At 40.3% G+C, this 22,198-nt stretch overlaps 1 protein-coding gene and 1 non-coding gene across 2 annotated transcripts; both read left to right on the plus strand.

Annotated features, from left to right (window-relative positions):
* The first annotated feature begins 939 nt into the window (after positions 1-939).
* NMI (N-myc and STAT interactor) lies at positions 940-20,226 on the plus strand. Its single transcript, XM_066279637.1, has 8 exons — positions 940-1,117; positions 4,499-4,593; positions 5,762-5,857; positions 8,524-8,686; positions 14,065-14,171; positions 14,259-14,445; positions 16,705-16,811; positions 18,084-20,226. The coding sequence occupies exons 2-8, from the start codon at positions 4,504-4,506 to the stop codon at positions 18,267-18,269; spliced, it is 936 nt and encodes a 311-aa protein (XP_066135734.1). The 5' UTR covers positions 940-1,117; positions 4,499-4,503; the 3' UTR covers positions 18,270-20,226.
* Positions 2,592-2,694, plus strand: LOC136307132 (U6 spliceosomal RNA). Its single transcript, XR_010725819.1, has one exon. It is a non-coding gene; the product is annotated as a U6 spliceosomal RNA (small nuclear RNA).
* Positions 20,227-22,198: the final 1,972 nt, after the last annotated feature.

Raw genomic sequence — 22,198 nt, forward strand, 5'->3', positions numbered from 1 at the left:
AAATGGAATATTTGTATTTTGTAACTGGGCTGATGAGCACAAAAGTCCTTATTACACACCACTTACTTTTTTCCCCCATTTAGAAAAACGACTTTAAACTGATTCCCATCAATATTCTTGGTATAAAGGAGTTTGACTTTTGTTAATTTGTTATTTTAGACCACTGTATTGGTTATTATATACAATTACATTGCATTATAAACTAGAATTTATGCCTGGAAATAATTTTGATACATTTTCTCCCTGTCTTCTATTTATTGTGCAAGGGCAGCTGTGGGGTGGTTCTGATATTTTTTATTTTCAAAGGAAAAGATCACATCTAGTGAAGGATTTATTTACAAGCTTCACAACAAAACAAAAGATTAAAAGAAAACTTTCAAGGGACATGGGTCATAGAAATCATTGAACACCACAGCTTTCTCAACTCCAGGGCCCAGAGGATACAGGAAAGTTGACCTTGTGCTAGTTGTAAAAACTTGTGGACTAAGGTTACAATGACCAAAAAAGTACAATGAAAGTTAATCTGAAGAGACTCCCGCTTTGACTTTATTTCCTGCGTCAATCCAACCATACGTCCAGTAATATACACACACATGAATATTTTAAAAAATATGTAGGCCGGGCGCTGGCGAGACAGCTGGCTGGTTGAGCTTCCTCCCTAGCACAGAGGTTGCTGGTTGATCCCCACACCGCCTCCAGGCACAAGCAGGAGCAGGTCCATGTTCCAGTCTTCCTCTCTCATTAAAATAAATCAATAAAAAAAATTAAACAAACAAAAAACAGGTATAGGCAACTGATTTTTAAAAGTCCTAAAATGAGTATTAATGGAAACTTCAGGAATACTTTTGGGAGAGATTTCCTCAAAAACAAAAAATGAAACCACCATGTTTTAAAAACCGAAAGTGAAACGGTAATAACTTGTTAATGATTGGTCTTTGGAGACAGCAGGTCTGGTACTGCTGCTGGTGTTAGAGAAAATCGCCATTTGAGCAGTTTTCTTTTTTAAGGAACCAAAGCGTTCATCTGAGCGACACAGGGCTAAGGCAGAGGCAAGCCCGGCCCGGCCACCCAGTTGCGGGGACGCCGCAGCTCGTGCTTCGCCTCGGCGTGGCGGCGGGTGAGTGGGGCGCCTGTTCCCCGACTGCCGTCCCTGCCCCCCCAGTCTCGGGCGAGGGGCTCTGGGTGCGGAGGGCGGCGGGCTCGCGGGGCCAGGACGGCGCGCGGGTGGAGCTCTGGGCTAGGAGTAGCCCCGCGGCGGCTCTGCACCCCCACCCTCACCCCCGGCATCCCTGCCCCTCCCCCCTCGCGCCCCCTCCCCTTCCCCACCCCCACCCTCCATCCCCCTTCTCCACCTTCTCCCCGGCTCCCGGCTCGCTGCCACCGAGGGCGCCCCTGACCCCGCCCGCTGTGCCTTGTCTTTGCCGTTCTGGCCTCGGATCCCCGTCTGCTTTGCTGCTTTCTGGAAATTGAAACTGAATATGGTTTGTGTTTCCCCACTGCGCCTGTAGTGTTTCTCCAAAAAGTTCTTAGAAAAACTGATTACTTGCTTAGGCTTACTCTCCGTGGCAGGCGCAGGCATTGGCAGCTGCCTCACGTCTCAGAATATGGAGAGATAGTCTTGAAAGACACCCAAAGGAGAATGTGATGTTTCTCTGCATAACACACATAAGTTAAAAAACAAACAAAACAAAACTATGTGTATTACCATTTTACTAATTCCACCTTCTTTCTTTCTTACCCTCATTCTTTATTTTAGCTACCAGGCACGCATAGGGGGAAGATTTCTTTCTGGCCCCAAGCTTATTGGGAGACTAGGTGGAGGCGATTTCTACTGTCCCCCCCCCCCCCCCCCCCCGTATGCTGGCATAACAAATTACCACGGATCTAGTACCTTAAAAACCATCCCTATATTACTTTATAATTCTGTAAATTAGAAGCCCAATCTGGGTCTCACTGGACTGACATCAGTGTGTCTGCAGGCTGCCTTCCTCTCTGTGGGCTGCTGGGGTGAATCTATTTTCCTGCTCCTCTAGGCTGTCCGCCTTTCTTGACTCAGTGCTGCCCTTTCTCCATCTTCAAAGCCAACAACGTTACATCTCTGACCATTCTTCTGCTGTCACATCTCACCCTGACTCTGCTCTTCTGCCTTCCTCTTTCATTTTAAAGGATTGTGGTGGTTACATTGGCCCCGCTGATAATCCAGGATGATGTCCGTATTTTAGTCAGTTGATTAGCAACTTTAATTCAATCTATTCAATACAAACTTGTTTCTCCTTAGCAGCAACCTAACATATTCCCATATTCACAGGTTAAGGGGGCCATCCATCTGATTGCATAAAAAGGAAGGCTATCACTATACATCTTGTTGATGCAAAGAGGGAGTTTCCAGATACTAAATGTGTCATAAGAAGTTCTGGGGTATTATGTAGTGGACTATTTATATGAGTTAAATATATTAAAAGCCTTTATTACAATTTTTAAAGACTATTGACTTTAAAAAACAAATAATGTTGCAGTTTCTGCTTTCTGGAAATGCCTCGGATGTCCTGAGCAGAACAAATATCTTAATCAAGTTACTGCACAGTGCTAGCTTGCTTTGGCATTATGTATACTAAAAGTGGAACAATACAGAGAAGATTAGCGTGGCCTCTGGGCAAGGATAACACACATATTTGTGAAGTGTTTCATTAAAAAAACCCCAAAACCAGACACTGCACAATTCTATAAATTTTGAGTGTTTGCAGGGTGTATACTTGTATTGTGCTTTGAGTGAGTGCAAGAAGGAGTGGACATGGACCCTGACCTCAAGGTTGTGACCATCTATTTAGTTGTGAAAAATGACACAGGTGCACAAACAAAGCTCCTAAAAGGAGGTAAAAGAGGGAGAAGTACCATCCTTTGGGGGAATCAGAAAAGACCTCAAGAACTTGTGGGCAAATTTGAGATGGACCTTAAAGAACATTTTGAAGCCATATCAAACTTATAGAATAGTGGCAAGTACAGTAGAAAAATTTTTTCCCCTGAATTATTTGAGAATAAGTCACCAACCTCATGATCCATTACCCCAGAATTCTTGAATATGTATTTCCTACAAAAAATGGTGTTCTCTCTACATAAAACAATATAGTGATAAAAATCAGGGAATTAATATTGAACATTACTGCTATCTAATTCTTGGATCCAGTTCAAATGTTGCCAGTTGTCCCAATAACATCCTGTATAACAAAAAGATCAGAATCTTACGTTCCATTTAGTTATGATGTCTCCTTAGTCTCCTGTCTGGCACAGTTTCTCAGTCTTTCTTTGGCTTTTATGAACTTGACACTTTTGAAGTTTGTGTAATGTTTCTTCATGCTTAGATTCAGATCATGCATCTTTGGCAGGAATATCATAGAAGCCATGCTGTGTTCTCAGTGCACCCTATCAGATGGCATATGAGTTCAATTTATCTCATTATTGACTTTGATTATTTCATTATGGTGGCGTCTGCTTGGCTTCTCCACTGTAAAGTTACTCTTTTCCCCTTTGAAATGAATAAGTAGTTTATGAGGAAGTATTTTGAAACTAAATGGTTCTCTCCTCACCAAATATTTAAATAATTTATTTACATTAGTATGGACTCATAGTTTTTTACTTTATTCTGGATTTAATCATTACTGGCATTATTGACTGTTATGCTTAATTTATTCCTATGCTTGCCCAGTGGGTCCTTTGTCCTTTTCAGGTGTCTTCAGCACTCGTTGTTCACTTCTTTGCTTTCTTTTTTATTTTTATTTTCAGAGACAGAGCGAGAAAGTCAGAGAGAGGGATAGATAGGGACAGACAGACAGGAATGGAGAGAGATGAGAAGCATCATTCATCACCTTGTGACACCTTAGTTGTTCATTGATTGCTTTCTCATATGTGCCTTGACCTTGGGGCTACAGCAGACCAAGTAACCCCTTGCTGAGCCAGTGACCTTGGGTCCAAGCTGGTAAGCTTTGCTCAAACCAGATGAGCCCGTGCTTAAGCTGGCGACCTCGGGGTCTTGAACCTGGGTCCTCTGCATCCCAGTCCCACGCTCTATTCACTGCGCCACCGCCTGGTCAGGCATCACTTCTTTGCTTTCTGGCACTGTAAGTCGCTCTCTTGTACTTTTTCTGTTTCTTGTCCTAGAAAAGGCTAGACTACCAAAATATGATAGTAGTTGTTTAAAACAGAGCAAGATATTATGATTGAGATGTTAACTACAAAGGAATGTTAATACCTATCATTTTCTATTACTGTGTTGAAAGTGAAGGACTTTTAGCACCCTTGTATATATTTAAGGTGTAAAGTTATTCGAAATGTAGACTTTGTTCAGATACAAGCCACATGATAATGAAGTCTTTGATGATAAAAAGAGATAGAGCAGAGATGTTTCTTCTGTAAAAGGGTCAAAGTTGTTATTTCTTGCTTATTGAGTTTATATGTATTGTATACTTAATATTTTTAAAATATTAAAAATTATGATATTAAGGAATCATGGCAGCTGCTGAAGACAACAAAATACAAGTTTTTAAAGAGGAATGGCCAGTTGATCCAGTTGACGAACTTATGGAAGAACAAACTCAGGTAAAAAGGAAAAATTACTGGGTATTATTAAAAATTAATTTATGTACATTAGTTTTTCCATGAAGCATGTTTTATATGTCTTTATCCAACACTACCTTGAATTTGGGAGGATATTGGGGTTTTCAAAATATTTTTACTTCCATTATTCAAGCCTTAGAAGAATTATATTTCTATTTTGTTTCCTACAAGGCTTACAAAATTATATTAATAGCTTTCTCCCTCTCACCCTCCCTCTTTCCTTTGATTTGCACATAGAAGTTAAGAACTTGTTAATTAATTAATTATTTATTTATTTTTTGTATTTTTCTGAAGCTGGAAACGGGGAGAGACAGTCAGACAGACTCCTGCATGTGCCCAACTGGGATCCACCTGGCACGCCCACTAGGGGCTACGCTTTGCCCACCAGGGGGCGATGCTCTGCCTCTCCGGGGCGTCGCTCCGCCGCGACCAGAGCCACTCCAGCGCCTGGGACAGAGGCCAAGGAGCCATCCCCAGTGCCCGGGCCATCCTTGCTCCAATGGAGCCTTGGCTGCGGGAGGGGAAGAGAGAGACAGAGAGGAAGGAGGGGGGGTGGAGAAGCAAATGGGCGCCTCTCCTATGTGCCCTGGCCGGGAATCAAACCTGGGTCCCCCGCACGCCAGGCTGACGCTCTACTGCTGAGCCAACCGGCCAGGGTCAAGAACTTGTTAATTGTTAACTGATCAGATCCAGGAGGGAAGGGCTATAATGTCTGACATGGCAAGGCAGCCAAAAAAAAAAAAAAAAAAAAATCACAGCAAATTAAAAAAAATTGTTCCAGAGTAATATATGTACAATTTAAAAGTCATATTGCAGTCACAAATAGCTAGGAAAGGATTTGAGAGAACATTGGACTGAGATTCAGAAGATCTGAGTCTCAATCATTGCTCTACTATAAAAATTTCTGTGACTTTGGTCTATGGGAAAGACAGTTTTCTTGTTTGTAAAATGGAGATAATATTTGGGAGTGGTAGGAGCTGTTGTAAAACATTCAACAAATTTATTATTCATGTGATCATATTTATTCTGAGACTATCTAAAGTCTTTCTTTGCCTTGTTCAGGGTGAGAGAAATTTAGCTTCTTTAATTCCTTTAGAAAAATGAGGACAGGGCTGTTTAAATTTTTGATGCTATTTGATTTTTTTTAAAGAACATAATTGAAGAAATAGTAAAGGAAAATATTGAGTTAAAGAAGGAGATCCAAAAGCTTGAAGCTGAGCTACAAGAGGCCACCAGAGACGCACAGGTACCCTATTACTTAATGTATCATGTATATAATGACACCATTTTTTAGAAAACGCGATGTTATTATAAAAATTCAATTTTAAAACATTATGATCATCCCCAGCACCACTGATTATAATAGTCCCAAAGTGAAAACAACCCCATGTCCCTTCCTAGTAGAGTGAATTAATAAATTGGGGTGTATTCACACAATGAAATACTACACAACGAGAATGAAGAGATTGCTCCTGTATGTAACAACATGGATGAACACAGTGTAGAGCCAAAATGAAACGAGGCTGTGCCATATGCTTCCATTTAAATATTGCACAGAAGCAGGATATTAGAAGTTAGCACGGTAGGAACTAGAAAGTAACCTTCTGGGGTGTTTGGTCATGTATTGTTTTGATCTGATTGTTGGTCCCATGTGTGTGATCACTTTGTAAAATTTCATCTATTGTACACGTACGATAATTCACTTTTTACATTTAAGTATACATTAATAAAATTTACAAAAACAAACCAAAAAAACCCATGATGATCATTGTCAATTACTTTTGGACCAAACTCTTGGTCTTCTCACTAAGTTCTTTTTTGTTCATCTTATCCAAGGTGTTGCAGTAATTCAACTGAATTCAAAAATATGGATGTGTATCTTCATTATTCATCTCTCTTAAATTTTCATGCATTTGAATTAGACATAACTTTTACTCTTTTTTTTTTCTTCATAACAATTTATAATTGTTTCTACATGAGTTAAATGCTTAAAGCATTGTCATTTTTGTTTCTGAAATGGGGAATAAGATGATGAATAGAAGGAAGTGAGATTTTCCATGTTTATGGGATTTAGAGAAGACTTAAGATTCTGGTTACTTTGGACTGGAGCCAAAATTATGTAGTCTTGAACTCAGAGGGCCCTCAGAAACCAGCCAGTTCAGCTGACCCACTATACAGAAGACTGCCACTATGGTTCAGTGGGCATAGTGAATTGCTCTCTGCGACTGTGTGCTTAGGTTGAGAATCAGGAACTCTCACACACTGTCAAGGTATAAGTCTCTCTAGGTATAAGCACATACCAGAAGTACTGCAGGTTCAGTTCCAGACTACTGCAGTAGAACAACTATTGCAATGTAAGTGAATCACATGAATTTCTTAGTTTCCCAGTGCATATAAAAGTTATGTTTACGCTATACTGTAGTCTATTAAATGTGCAATAGCATGATATTTAAAGAATAATGTACTATCTTAACTAAAAAATACCTTATTGCTGACAAATGTGAATTGTAATCTTTTTGCTGTTGGGTCTTACCTTTAGTTTTTAAAATACACTCTGTGAAGTGCAATACAGTGAAGCACGATAAAATAAGGTGTGCCTGTATACCGAGTATCTCCACATTATTGGGAAACACTTTGCCCTTTCTCAGACATTATAGATTGTTTTGAAGTTGGAATTATGGTAATCAGAAATCCCACTGAAGACACATGTAGATATACAATGAATAGAAAATTAGATAAAATGACTCAATGAATATTTCTAATCTTTTTGATAACACTTTTTATTTCAGCATGTAAATAAACATAGGAAATAGAAATGCAAACACCAGACTACTTTGTGCATTTACATCTAGTTGTATAGATCTGTTGATTTCCATGATTTTAAGCAACTAAGTATAACTACTATTTGTCCTCCAGATTATAGATCTTATTGATAGTGTCCCTTCACATTTTAATAAACCTAATTTTTTTTTTTTTTTTTTTTGTATTTTTCTGAAGCTGGAAACTGGGAGAGACAGTCAGACAGACTCCTGCATGCGCCCGACCGGGATCCACCCGGCACGCCCACCAGGGGCGAAGCTCTGCTCACCAGGGGATGATGCTCTGCCCCTCCGGGGCACGACTAGAGCCACTCTAGCGCCTGGGGCAGAGGCCAAGGAGCCATCCCCAGCGCCCGGGCCATCTTTGCTCCAATGGAGCCTTGGCGTCAGGAGGGGAAGAGAGAGACAGAGAGGAAGGGGGGGGGGTGGAGAAGCAAATGGGCGCTTCTCCTATGTGCCCTGGCCGGGAATCGAACCCGGGTCCCCCGCACACCAGACCAACGCTCTACCATTGAGCCAACCAGCCAGGGCCTATAAACCTAATTTATAGTAATGTTGATGGGCAGGTGTTGGGGATGGGAGAAATTGAATTTGGTAAATTTTAAATTATATAATCCAGGAGTCTTTCTTTTGGGATAAAATGTTCTGGGTTTGTTATCAAAATAACCATAGTATATTCCCGATTTCATTTCATACCTCTTTGTAGTAAGAATAAACATTCTAATGATTCCCTTGTGAGCACACTTGACTCTTTGCACATTTGTTTAAAAGGTACTTATCTGTAGGAATGGTGTAGTCTTTAGAATCAAACCATACAATCTTGATCAATAAATTATTTATTAGACAAAGTGAGAAATTATATATTTATAATTTCATCTGTGAAATAAGATTAAAGCATAAGCATCTGATTACACTACTGAGTACTTATGTGGGCAGGAACAATTACTAAAGTTATTAAATAAGATCACACTCAGTATTCTGTGGGGTTCTGAAATCAGTAGAGAATGAAGTATTGGATGATCAGATCACATCACTGGAAGGACTTAAGTTATTTCTTGTCTTGATTTTAATCAAACATTTCTGTTTGAATTAGATTAACGAGGATATTCCTGAACCAAAGATGAAATTCACGTCTTTAGAAAAACCTGAGAATTACAGCCAGTTTTTAAATATCTCCTGTTCATTTCAAGTGAGCTCACAAATTCCTTATGAGTTACAAAAAGGAGAAGCACTTATCACCTTTGAAGAAGAAGAAGGTATGACTAATATTTAACAATATGACCAAGTTACCTTTGGAAAGCACTTGCACTTTCGAAGAGTTTCATAGATATTTCTATCACTTTACAATTTTACACATATTATTTCATCTCATCCTCAACTCTGACGCAGTTTTTTTGTTTTTTGTTTTTTTCAAGAGACACACACAGAGAGAGGAACAGACAGACAGGAAAGGATAGAGATGAGAAGCATCAGCTGGTAGTTGTGGCACCTTAGTTGTTCATTGATTGTTTTCTCATTTGTGTCTTGACTGGGGGGTGCCAGCTGAGCCAGAAACCCCTTGCTCAAGCCAGCGACCTTAGGCTTTAAGCCAACAACTTTTGGGCTCATGCCAGTGACCATGGGGTCATGTCTATGATCCCATGCTCAAGCTGGTAACCCTGCACTCAAACTGGTGAGCCTGCACTCAAGCCAGATAGATGAGCCTGTGCTCAGGCCTGTGAGCTTGGGGTTTTGAACCTGGGTCCTCAGCATCCCAGGCTGATGCTCTATCCACTGTGCGACCGCCTGGTCTGGCTGACTCAGGTGTAATTATCTCCATTTTACAGATAAGAAAACTGACTCTGAGACATTAAGTGAATTAAATATAATCATTCATTCAGAATGCAATGGCTCTGAGAGTCAAGACCAAGTGTTGTTATGTCCAATTGCTAGCATCTTCCTATTCTGTCTACTACCTCCAAGTGATAATACAGTGTTTTAAGGATGCAGAGCTCTATACAGTACTCGAGGAGTTCTCACAGACATTATCTCATTATATGCTCACATGACTCCATGAAAGCAATATGTAATATAGGAGAGTTACTCTACATTGTATAGCCAAGGAAACAGATTTTCAGGTGTTTAAGTGATTTACCAGAGGGCATATGACCAATGAATGGACAGAGCCCAGGAGTAGAGATGTGGGGTATAGACCTGATGTTTGTTAAGTCTGCCATGTTAGAAGACCCTGTTCAGAGCTGGAAGCCCCTTAATGAGGAGAATCTGGATTGAATGTCATGTTTGCCCCTTCTAAAAGTATGATTTGGATTGAGTTTGTTATAAATCTCAGATTAAAAGAAATTATTGATTGATTTTAGAGAGAGAGAAAGACAGAAAGACGTCTATCTGCTCTTGTATGTTTTCTGACTGGGGTCAAACCTGCAACCTTTGTGTATTGGGACAGCGTTCTAACCAACTGAGCTGTTCCGCCAGGGCTAAATCTTAGATTTTATGACAGGCTTTGTGGTCATACCGACCTTATGGGTTGCTTTGAATATTAAATGAGAAATATTGATAACATACTTAAGATAGTGTCTAACACACAGTAAACACTTAGTGAATGTTAGCTGTCATTATTGCTACATGTTAGGAATTTTCCAGATAAGGAAACAAAAGATTAAAGAAATAAGGAGGTTGGAGGGAGGTGGAGGAGAGTAGGGTATAGATAGTAATAGAAGGAGACTTGACTTTTGGTGAACACACAATGCAGTATACAGATGCTGTATTGTAGAATTGTGTATTTGAAACCTGTGTAATCTTATTAACTCTTTGAGTAGTACGAACATTTGTGTATGTCCTGGTGCCTCCTGACCACCCAGAGTTCGATCATACAAAAGTTTTTATTTTAAAAATGTGTAAGGCAACATTAAAAAAAGGTAAATGTATGTTCTTCTTGATTCCATAAATTGGTTATCAAACAAACATGATTTTAAGTAAATAAAACTGTAACTGTAACTGATTTTATTTATTTATTTATTTTTTGTATTTTTCCAAAGTCAGAAGCAGGGAGGCAGTTAGACTCCTGCATGCACCCAACTGGGATTTACCCGGCATGCCCACCAGGGGGCAATGCTCTGCTTATCTGGGGCATTGCTCTGTTGGGGCCAGAGCCATTCTAGTGCCTGAGGCAGAGGCCACAGAGAAGTCCTCAGTGCCCAGGCCAACTTTGCTCCAATGGAGCCTTGGCTGCGGAGGGGAAGAGAGAGACAGAGAGGAAGGAGAGGGGGAAGGGTGGAGAAGCAGATGGGCGCTTCTCCTGTGTGCCCTGGCCGTGAATCGAACCCAGGACTTCCACACACTGGGCTGATTGATGCTCTACCGCTGAGTCAACCAGCTAGGGACACTAATTTCATTTTTTGAAAAAAAAATTCACTCCCAGGGGTCAGTGAGCATGAAAAAAACTCACTACTCAAAGGGTTAACCAATGTCACCCCAACAGATTCAATAAAAAATAATTAAAAGGAAACAACCAAAAGTTAGTTCTTTGGAAAGATGAACAAAAAAGGGACATCATTACCAACTTCACAAAATAGAAGGAATTTTAAGTTAATACTGTGAACAGCTGTATGCCAATAAATTAGATAATTCAGATGAAAATAGAACTCATAGAGAGATACAAACTACTGAAAGTTACTCAAGCAATAGAAAACCTGAATAGACACATAACAAAAGATTGAATTAGTAATTTAAAAACCTCCCACAAAATAAAGCCAACATAGATAGTTTTACTGATGAATACTATCAAATATTGAAAGAATTAATACCAATTCTTCACGAATTCTTCCCCCAAATACAACAGGAGAGAACACTTCCCAGCTCATTCTACCAGGAATATCCTGATACCAAAACTAGACAAAGATATCACAAGGAAACTGCAGAGCAATATTTAAGAATATAGACACAACATTTCTCAGAACACTAACACATTGAAAAAGAAGATAAGGAACTTGCTCAAAGTCCATACAGTTAAGAAATTGCAGAGCTGAGAGTCAGACCCTGAGTACCCATGAGTATGCATTTACTTCGTTTACTTTCTACTGAACCAACATTCCTTTGAGCATCTCACCATATGTCAAGTTATAGGGTGGGACCAGATGGTCTTCACAAGCCCTTCAAGTGCCCAGGTGCTGAGAATGTATTATTGTAACTCATGTTTCCTGCTGCCTGGTCCATCACTATAGACTGAAAATAAATGTTAGAAAGAAAGGGATTCAAGGGGTCAAGAGGCATAATCTTCTAGATATAAAATAAATAAATCATGAAGGTGTAATATACAGCATGACAAGTATAGTTGGTAAGAGTGTATTGCATATTTGAAAGTTACCAAGAAAGTAAATCTTAAAAGTTCTCATCACACACACAAAATTTTTTGTAACTTTATATGGTGGTGATGGTAACTAGACTTATTATGATGATCAATTTCCAGTGTATACAAATATCAAATTATGTATACCTACAACTAACATAATGTTATATGTCAATTTTACCTCAATTAAAAAATCAGAACAATGGCCTTCTAGCAGGTCAGTGTATATTCCTAGTGTTCGTTCACCCTGGGTCCACCCCCGCATCAGAGGGTGGAAGGGGAGACCCAGAGCCACATGGACAGCTGGCATTGGTAATTGGGATCAACTGGAAAGGCCAAAGTGAGGATTTGGGAGGCAGGGATTTTGCACAGGAATTACCTGGGAATGCTGAGAATGGGATTCTCTTCAGAAACAGCTGCATCACTGCTTCCACCATAGGCGTGGCTCTGAGTCCTGCCCTCCTGGGACTACTTTGGGTTTATACAATTAATAGGAGTTGGCATTTGATAGTCAGTGTCACAAAAATTGAAACACAAATGTTCTTCTCAGCTGCCTCAGATCAGCAGATGTTGGAGGTTTGGGTGTGGGGAGTGGGAGGGAAAGAGCATCATTTAAGTATTACTTCAGTGATATTTTCTGTTAATGTTGCCTGTTGTCATTAACAAAAAAAGTCATAATTCAAGTTATAGAGTCATCCCCTGATACTGTGTCTATGAATTCCCTCATGATAACGCCCTGTCTTCTAGCCCAGTTCCTCTCTTCCCCAGCTGGAGGGTGCTGGCTGTCTGTCATAAACACGTGAGGTTTATTAGACCAGGAGTGGGCATCTCTTCCCTTCGTGACAAATTAGAGCAAGCAGCTCCAAATATATACAACTAAAGTGTTATAACCTTTCATGTCACACATGAAAAAAAAAACATCCCCAGTCTACCTGTGCTGAAGCAGTGGATAGCGCTTTGACCTGGAATGCTGCCATTGCCAGTTTGAAACCCTGGGCTTGCCCGGTCAAGACACATATAAGAAGCAACTACTGCCTGACCTGTGGTGGCGCAGTGGATAAAGCGTCGACCTGGAAATGCTGAGGTCACTGGTTCGAAACCCTGGGCTTGCCTAGTCAAGGCACATATGGGAGTTGATGCTTCCAGCTCCTCCCCGCCTCCTCTCTCTGTCTCTCTCTCCTCTCTAAAATGAATTAAAAAAAAAAAAGAAAGAAAATTAAAAAAAAAAGAAGCAACTACTCTGAGTTGATGCTTCCCATTCCTCCCTTGCCTTTCTCTTTCTCTATATTCTCTCTAAAATAAATAAAGGAAATCTTAAAAAAATAAAAATAAACATACTCACCTGCATTTTAAATGGATATACAGTTGCTGTTTACAGTTCTAATGATTTTTGGCATAATTATACTACCAAGGCTCTCCTACTTGCGTGGGTAAATGTGACATGATAATTTTGTGATTGGTATAGCAAAGCTGTCAGCTTTTTAATGTATGATCTCAAAAACATTTTAGTGAAAGTAGAATTCCTAATTAATTATGGCAAAAAACCAGAGATTTACTCCTTGACAGCCAAACCTGTGTGGTCTCCAATATGTAGTCCTTGGGAAAGGCAGAGACAAAAAATAAATTTTTTCTATATTGCGTGTAACAGATTAAAAAGGAGTGACAAATGACAAATAAGGTTAATTGTCAGAATACCACTAACTCAAAAAGGGTTTCCCAGCTTACTCAACATGAAAGAAATTTCTGGCTGTGCTTTAATGTCCTCTGGGAATTCTCAGTAATTCTGTCCACCATGAAGAGGAAGGGTGTGTGACTATACTGAGATGAAGTATGCATTTCTGAAGAATTATTAGGCTTTTCTCTTAAGAGATGAATCTAGAGCTTAATCAGAATTTCTCCATTGTAATTTTTGCTGATTTTGACATTAATGTATCCTACTAGGGTGGCAAGAACATTATCACTTGGAAATCTTAAGAAAAGTTTAAAAATAAGATCCTTTAGAACAGGGGTCTGAAACTCAACTCAGCATGTGGGCCGCAGAGCAAGATCATAGAGAAATGAAAAATACAAGTAGGCCCCTAGGCTTACTTAATTTTATCCAAAATATTTTGAACTTCGTGGATTAGTCTGCGGGCCGCACAAAATTGTTTGGCGGGCCGCATGCAGCCCGCGGGCCGCGAGTTTGAGACCCCTGCTTTAGAATGAAGGAAAATCGAAACTATTTAGGATAATTTGTTCTTAATATTAATTGATATATTGGAAATTAATACTTTCCATATTATTTTTCAGTTGCCCAAAATGTGATCAGAATGGGGAAACATCTTGTGGATATAATGGATAGAGATGTGGAGGTTAAGGCCAAGCCAGTTTCATTAAAATCAGGAGTCAGATTCCAGGTAACACGGCAAGCAAAGCTTTTCAGGATTCTATTAAACATGGACACTGTTTTCATCCATACCTCTGAATATGAAACGTTTTCCCAGGTTCATGCAGAAGTGTCTAAAATGAAGATCAGTGTTACTGAAATCCCTGATGAGTTGCCTGAAAGCCAGATGAGAGACAAGCTAGCACTGAGCTTCTGTAGGTCCCGAAACGGAGGCGGGGAAGTGGAGTGTGTGGAGTACGACAAGCAGACCGGAAGTGCTGTCATCACTTTTGTGGAAGCTGGAGGTATTCTGTTCACACGTTTAGAACGTTAAAAAAAATACCCTACCGTTTCAATTATGTTCTGCCGTTTCTAAAGGTATTTCTTCTCTACTTCTTTTATTTGGAATTTACTTAGCATAATAATAGGGGATTTTTTTTAACCTTATAAAACAGCAGAGTCCTGAAAATGATTTTCGTGAATGGTAATATTACAAATGACAAGTACATACACCTTAGTGCATCCTCATCACATGTCAGGCGTGGAGCTGGGTGTCCTATACATTTATCTCCTCTGACCTGCAGCACAGCTCTGCAGATAGGTGTCATACTCATTTTACTGATGAGGAATCTGGGGCCTACGGAGGGTAAGTAACTAACCCAAGATCGCACAGTGGGTGTATGACAGAGAAATATATAATATATAATATATAATAATATATAATGTACAATATATAATATATAACATAACATATAATATATGTATATTTATATTTATTAAATAAATGTATATGTATGAAACTGTCTTTGTTCATTCCACCTGTTAAGACTGACAGGGGTCTCTTAGGCAGAGAAAATCAATAACAGGAAAGACAAGGGTCTTCCTTGGAAGGAACAGCTGGATATCAGCTCCCCTTTTAGGCAGAAATGGACTTTTACCAGATCATCTTGGGGAGATTTACATTCTTATGATTAAAAATAGAGAATTTTTGCAAGTGCTTCTGTTAATCTGTTCAAGTGATTCTCAGTATAAGAATCTTTTGCTCTGGTTCTTAGGGCTTCTCCTGGATTAGCATGTATAATAGAAACCCAACTGTACAGTTAAAAAACATTAACTGATTAGGTATTTTCATAAAATAATCCATGCTTTCTAAAGAAAACAAATACAGAGAAGAGCACTAATTTGGTAAAAATTGAGACTTTTCCTTCCCTTTTTCCTACTATGTGGTTAGGCTTGGTTAGATCTTTCTGGAATTGCTGGATCATATGGTAATTCTATGTTTAATATTTTGAAGAACTGCTATATAGTTATCCACTGTGGCTGCACCATTTTGCATTCCCACCAGCAATGTACTAAGGTTTCAACTTCTCCACATCTTTGCTGGCAAGAGCCCGCACTCTTCACCACTGTACATGCTGTCATGCAGGGTGGACTGGGGGAAGAGAGAAAAACAAAGTGATTGGATATTCTTCAGAACTGTTTCTATTAAATTCTATGCTATCTTGACATATTACCTTTCTTCCCTTTAGGAGGAAAATGCTACTAAACATAAATCTGATTATTCTTTGTTTTGCAGAAGACTGATGAAAGTTTAGTATTTGCCTTTACTTTTTTTAGATGACATTCAACACTCCCCTGACCCCTTTGGTTAACATCATTACATCCTTTTATTGAGTATCATGTATTAGTTATAGGATAACAAACACATACATAAACACACACATTATAGTAATATAGTGATTTATTATATATATGTATATACATATATATAGTAAAGTATATATTACAAGTACTCTTTTATTTTTATTAAGTGACAGGAGGGGAGGCAGAGACAAACTCCCGCATGCACCTGAACCAGAATCCACCCGGCAAAGTCCCCTACTGGGCGATTCTCTGCCCATCTGGGGCATTGCTCCATTGCATAGCAACCAAGCTATCCTTAGTGCCTGAGGTGGAGGTCACGGAGCCGTCCTCAGTGCAGGGGCCAACTTGCTCTAACTGAGCTATAGCTGCAGGAGAGGAAGAGAGAGAGAGAGAGAGAGAGAGAAAGAGAGAGAGGTGAGAGGGGGAGGGGTGGAGAATCAGATGGTCACTTCTGTGTGCCCTGACCAGGAATCGAATCTGGGACATCCACACGCTGGGTCAAGGCTCTACCACTGAGCCAACTGGCCAGGGCACATATAGTATTCTACTCACAGTTGTTCTTTATATTTCCTTAGAAACTGGAAAACGCTTTTGTTAGGATGGGTGGGTTGCTTTTTATAGTTGGTAATTGCATTTTATATAGCTAGCTTAGGTGGTTCTCTTTAAGGATATTGAACGTCCTTCTTTGACTTACTGCAGTGGATAGTTCAAGAAAGAAAGATCTATTTAAATGTCATTATTGTTTGGTCTTATAGTTTTCAAAATTATGTATTGTGAAGTCTTTAAAGTGGACTATAATTTCTTTAAACATTAATATTCAGTGTACTGTTTATTGTGATATTGTTCTGTTGGAAGGAAGTTTTAACTTAGATTAAAATGTCTATGATATAAATATAATAACTAAAAAAATTTACTCCTAGTGACTGACAAGATTTTGAAAAAGAAAGACTATCCTCTTTATATAAATCAAGACTGCCACAGAGTTGTTGTTTCTCCATACATAGAAACACATTTGAAAAAGTTTCAGGTAAAGTCATCTATTTTCTTTCAGTTTGGGAACTTACTGCTTAACCACCCCACAAAAAATAAAGAAAATATTGTGAGTCTATTCCTGTCTGAATTCTATTAGTGAGGGATATCAAAATAGTTTCCTCTTATCTGCTTGGTACAGAGTGAGTTTGTCTTTTAAAAGAGTAAATTAAAAAAAAAAAAAAAAAGTAAATTTTAATGCAAAATTGTACCTTATTTAATTTATACACTTTTTTAAGCCAAAATTACTCAGCTAATGGCACAATCTTTATTTTTGTATGTGGAGACATAGCTACATTTCTCTCATGTGTCTACTATCATTAGCATTAAAAATGATTTTTCCTGCCTGACCTGTGGTGGCGCAGTGGATCAAACATCAACCTGGAATGCTGAGGTTGCTGGTTCAAAACTCTGGGCCTGCCTGATCAAGGCACATATGGAAGTTGATGCTTCCTGCTCCTCCCCCTTTCTCTCTCTCTCTCTCTCTCTCTCTCTCTCTCTTCTCTAAAATGAATAAATAAAAAAAAAGTTTAAAAAAATAAAGCCCGACCAGGTGGTGGCACAGTGGATAGAGCATCTGACTGGGATGTGGAGGACCCAGGTAGGTCTGGAATGGCACCAACATCTACCTAGTCCACCAACCTGAAAGCTAGAACTCATGCTTAACTCTTTGTTTTGCTTCAGCTCAAATTCATTTGGTCACTCAGCCTCCTCACTCCTCTCTCTGACAGCCTCTCTAACTGGTTTCCTGTTAGTAGACTTGCCCTTCTTTATTTTTATTTTTTTTCTGAAGTTGGAAATGGAGGCAGTCAGACAGACTCCCGCATGCACCCGACCAGGATCCACTCGGCATGCCCACCAGGGGGCGATGCTCTGCCTATCTGGGGCGTCACTCTGCCGCAATCAGAACCATTCTAGTGCCTGAGGCAGAGGCCACAGAGCCATCCTCAGTGCCCGGGCCAACTTTGCTCCAATGGAGCCTTGGTTGTGGGAGGGGAAGAGAGAGACAGAGAAGAAGGAGAGGGGGAGGGGTGGAGAAACTGATGGGCGCTTCTCCTGTGTGCCCTGGCCGGGAATCGAACCTGGGACTCCTGCACGCCAGGCCGACGCTCTACCACTGAGCCAACCGGCCAGGGCCCCTTCTTTATTTTTCTAAGGCTCATTAACTTTGCTCAGATAATTCCAAAATATTAAGTAGATCTTATCAATGTTTTGCAGTTCAAAACTCTTAGAAAATTTTCTGTTTATCTTTTTTACTTTTCCATTTTAGGTGTTTTCTGGAATATCTAAGAGGACAGTGCTTCTGACTGGGCTGGAAGACCTTCACTTGATGGATGAAGAGATTGCAGGGGATTTAGTTAATGTTTACTTTCAGCGGCAGAAGAATGGAGGTGGAGAAGTGGATATGGTCAAATGTTCTCTCCATCAACCTTACGTAGCATACTTTCAAGAATAGGTTTAAGGAGTCATTTGACAATTAGAACTTCTGAGCACAAATCATTATCTGTGTTTGACAAAAATGACTATCCTTCTCTTTAACAAAATGAAAATTTTAATTCTTAATGTCCATATATTCTTAGAGACAAATATATTTTTATGTCTGAATGCTTCTTTGTTTCCAGCTGTGCTGCATATTTACAAATGCACTCAGCGCACTGTATTAAGAACAGGTTTTTTCGTGGATTATGTGGCTTGGTGCCATGTCTGTTGACATCAACTGTAAGTGATACAATTGTCTCCCCGCCTCTTTGGCTCCTTCTGTCATAGTCATGTGGGCCAGTCCAGTTTGGCCCTACCTCTGCCCAAACACAGACTTGACTCTTGACATTTTTAAGAGAATTGTTCTATTCAGCAGTTTGCAATTTCTGTAGACTTGACTAAATCTAAAAGGGTAGTCATTTCTCCTCTTCTACTGTATTCCCACGGCTCCAAAGGTATTTCTCAGAGCCAAGTGAACTTTTTTTTTTTCCTGGAGTTTCCTTCACCCAGGGTGTCAAATGCCTTCTATTCCTTCCAAGACATCCCCTCTCCAAATAGATCTTGTAAAGCCCGATTTCTTTCTTTTACACTTACAGTAGAAAATATAGGTTTAGGGGATCAACAATCTTGGAATAGAGAGAGAGAGAGAGGTAAATGGAGAGCTTCTGGCTCATCTCTCATGCTTGATGCTGGGTAATGCCCGAAGGTAAAAACATAGTACCTATCTATCCTTTAGGAATTAAAATGTTAGTGGGGGAGAGACCCAGTTTATTAGCATCCCTCTGTTTTCACTTTCAGAAACTTTCAGTGATAAAATACAAGGTCCCTATTCAAAGAAGGTAAAATTCTCTTTGGTAAACAATGTTTGTACAATTTTTAGCTTAATAGGGTCTGTTTCATGAAGAACCAATAGCAGAATTAAATTCATATTAAAACGTGGGGAAAAAATGAAATGCTTTTAGAGAAGATTCTAAACCTGAACCTATCCAGTGCTGCTTGCCATATAAAGTAAATGAAGGAAAGCTAAAAAAAGAAGTGCTTTGTTTTTCTTCCGCTATTTTATTTTTAGGTTTTGAAGTTGTTATACTATCATCAGAAGTAGTCATCACTCGCACATTTCTCTTTGGATGGAGAGGTGGTGCCTGAAAGCTGGGCATTTATAGTATGTCTTCATAGTCACTGTTTCAGAAACAGTCTCCCATTGTGTCACTTGTTCTTTGGCAATAGTAAGATTATTTACTTACTATTTAAACAAAAAGTCGTATTTATTTTCAATTGGTTCAGTCTCACTAACCCAGAGTGTGGCCTTTTTTGTGTGGGCCGACTGCCAATCAGCAAGAATTTTTCCCTAATACTTAGAACAAGGTTTGAAACAATCACTTTTGTTTCTTTTGGAGGCCTTTTTCAGGCAGTAGGTAGATAATTTTATTCAATTCTAAATTTTACAATGGTTTTTTTGATAAAATGGTCTATTTTAGAAAATTTTACCCTTCCTCTTTTCACTGCACCACCCACATGGGATCTGGCTGGATCTCAGAAATTAAGTATGGGCTTATAGGAGGAAATTTGTTTTTGAAATGTACTAAAAGATACTGTATTAATCATTTAACATATTTGCATTTTAAAGATGAATAGCTTGACCAGGAGTGTGGAAATACATTGTCAATATATAAGTTAGCTAAGATAGATCTGTGGGATTACAAGTCCCTCTTGTTTTTTGTAGACTTTAACAGGCTAGGTTATGCTATGATAACAAACCACCTCCCAAATTTCAGAGGCCTAACAAAATTAAAGTTTAATTCTCAACACCAGTTGGTAGTGGACTCTGTCCTAATCATGTAAGGCCCCATCTCAAGACATTCTTCCAGAATCATGGAGGTTGGGAAAAGTGACATCTGGGTATACTTGCACCAACAATTAAATGCTGTGACTCAGAGGGGACCTGTGTCATTTAATTAATTAATTAATTTTTTTTTTCTGTAGTTTTCTGAAGCGGGAAACGGGGAGAGACAGTCAGACAGACTCCCGCGTGCGCCCGACCGGGATCCACCCGGCACACCCACCAGGGGGCGATGCTCTGCCCCTCCGGGGGGGGGGGGTGTCGCTCTGTTGCGACTAGAGCCACTCTAGCTCCTGGGGCAGAGACCGAGGAGCCATCCCCAGCGCCCGGGCCATCTTTGCTCCAGTGGAGCCTCGGCTGCAGGAGGGGAAGAGAGAGACAGAGAGGAAGGAGAGGGGGAGGGGTGGAGAAGCAGATGAGCGCCTCTCCTGTGTGCCCTGGCCCGGAATCGAACCGGGCACTTCTGCACGCCAGGCCGACGCTCTATCATTGAGCCAACTGGCCAGGGCCACCTGTGACATTTTTTGTCACATCTTATTGGCCAGAAGTAATCACATGGACTCACAGAAACATAAGATGACTAGAAAGCTCTGTTTTGTAAAAATAAGGAGAACCAACCCTGCCCTGTGGTGCCATGGATAGAGTGCTAAGGTCTCCAGCTCAAACCTGGGGTTGCAAGCTTGATCACAAGGTCACTGATCTCGAGGTCATTTGCTGGCATCCATCCAGAGTCCTGGTTGGAGTCCGGCGTCACCATCTCAATCCCAAGGGCACTGGGTCCACCTCTGAGGTCACTAGTTTGAGCCTTGGTTGTCGGGAGCCGATCAACAGCTGCTGGTTGACATAGTCACAGCAAAGAAGAAGCACAGCGACACTTTCCCCGTAACTTTTTTTTTTTTTTTTTTTTGCATTTTTCTGAAGCTGGAAACAGGGAGAGACAGTCAGACTCCCGCATGCGCCCGACCGGGATCCACCCGGCATGCCCACCAGGGGACGATGCTCTGCCCACCAGGGGGCGATGCTCTACCCCTCCGGGGCATCGCCATGTTGCGACCAGAGCCACTCTAGCGCCTGAAGCAGAGGCCACAGAGCCATCCCCAGCGCCCAGGCCATCTTTGCTCCAGTGGAGCCTTGGCTGCAGGAGGGGAAGAGAGAGAGAGAGGAAGGAAAGGGGGAGGGGTGGAGAAGCAGATGGGCGCTTCTCCTGTGTGCCCTGGCCGGGAATCAAACCCGGGTCCTCCACACGCTAGGCCGATGCTCTACTGCTGAGCCAACCGGCCAGGGCTACCCCCTAACTTCTTAAGGTTTATTTGAGTTTTCTCCCCCCCTTTTTGCTGGGTGTGTGTGCTGTCACTTATGACACAGGGTCAGCATCTGGAGTTAATAGTTGCACCATGCTTTCCTTGCAGATTTGCAGTAATTTCTCTGGAAATGAGACAGAGACTGTAAATTCCACAGAAAAGCCTATAAACCCCCTTGCCTAGGCCTATAGACACAGGAGGCTGGCTATATGTCCCCCGAACGGGGCTAAGTCTGTAGAAAATCTCCCTCCTAAAAATCTTATTAGGAAAAAATAGATTGTGATTTATGAATAGGTAGGAAACAGAGGCTAATCACAAAAGCACCTTTCAGCCTTTACCTAATCCATTACTTAACCGCCCTAGCCTTTTCATATTATAGAAGAATAGAAAAACTTTCCATTCCTCCCTCTTACATACCTGATTTTCAGGTAGTGGAACACTCTGAGAAAAATAAAGTTAGAACTTAACTAGTACATGAAAATAGTAGACAAACATAATTTGACTAGACAATAGGCCCTTAGGTAAGGTAGAGTTATTAATCAATACTGACCTTTTAGAAGCCTGCGCCAATATTGTTGCTGCTTAAATTATTGTATAACTGTACTTAGAATGGCTTACCACCTGATTTATAGCTTAAAGAAACGTACTAACCTCTTCCTGGAATATTTATCCACATTAAAGCAAAAGTAACTATTAATGTATTCTACATAACATGTAATTGTAACTTAGTGTATAAAAATAAAGCTGTACTAGCAATTGGCAGAG

Source organism: Saccopteryx bilineata, chromosome 5 (assembly GCF_036850765.1).
Source record: "Saccopteryx bilineata isolate mSacBil1 chromosome 5, mSacBil1_pri_phased_curated, whole genome shotgun sequence".
Classification (NCBI taxonomy): domain Eukaryota; kingdom Metazoa; phylum Chordata; class Mammalia; order Chiroptera; family Emballonuridae; genus Saccopteryx; species Saccopteryx bilineata.

Coding starts and splice junctions, on each gene's coding strand:
- NMI (XM_066279637.1), top strand. CDS start 4,504: ATGGCAGCTGCTGAAGACAACAAAATACAAGTTTTTAAAGAGGAATGG. Junction 14,172..14,258: donor AATCAGGAGTCAGATTCCAG/GTAACACGGCAA, acceptor ACGTTTTCCCAG/GTTCATGCAGAAGTGTCTAA. Junction 14,446..16,704: donor CACTTTTGTGGAAGCTGGAG/GTATTCTGTTCA, acceptor ATTTACTCCTAG/TGACTGACAAGATTTTGAAA.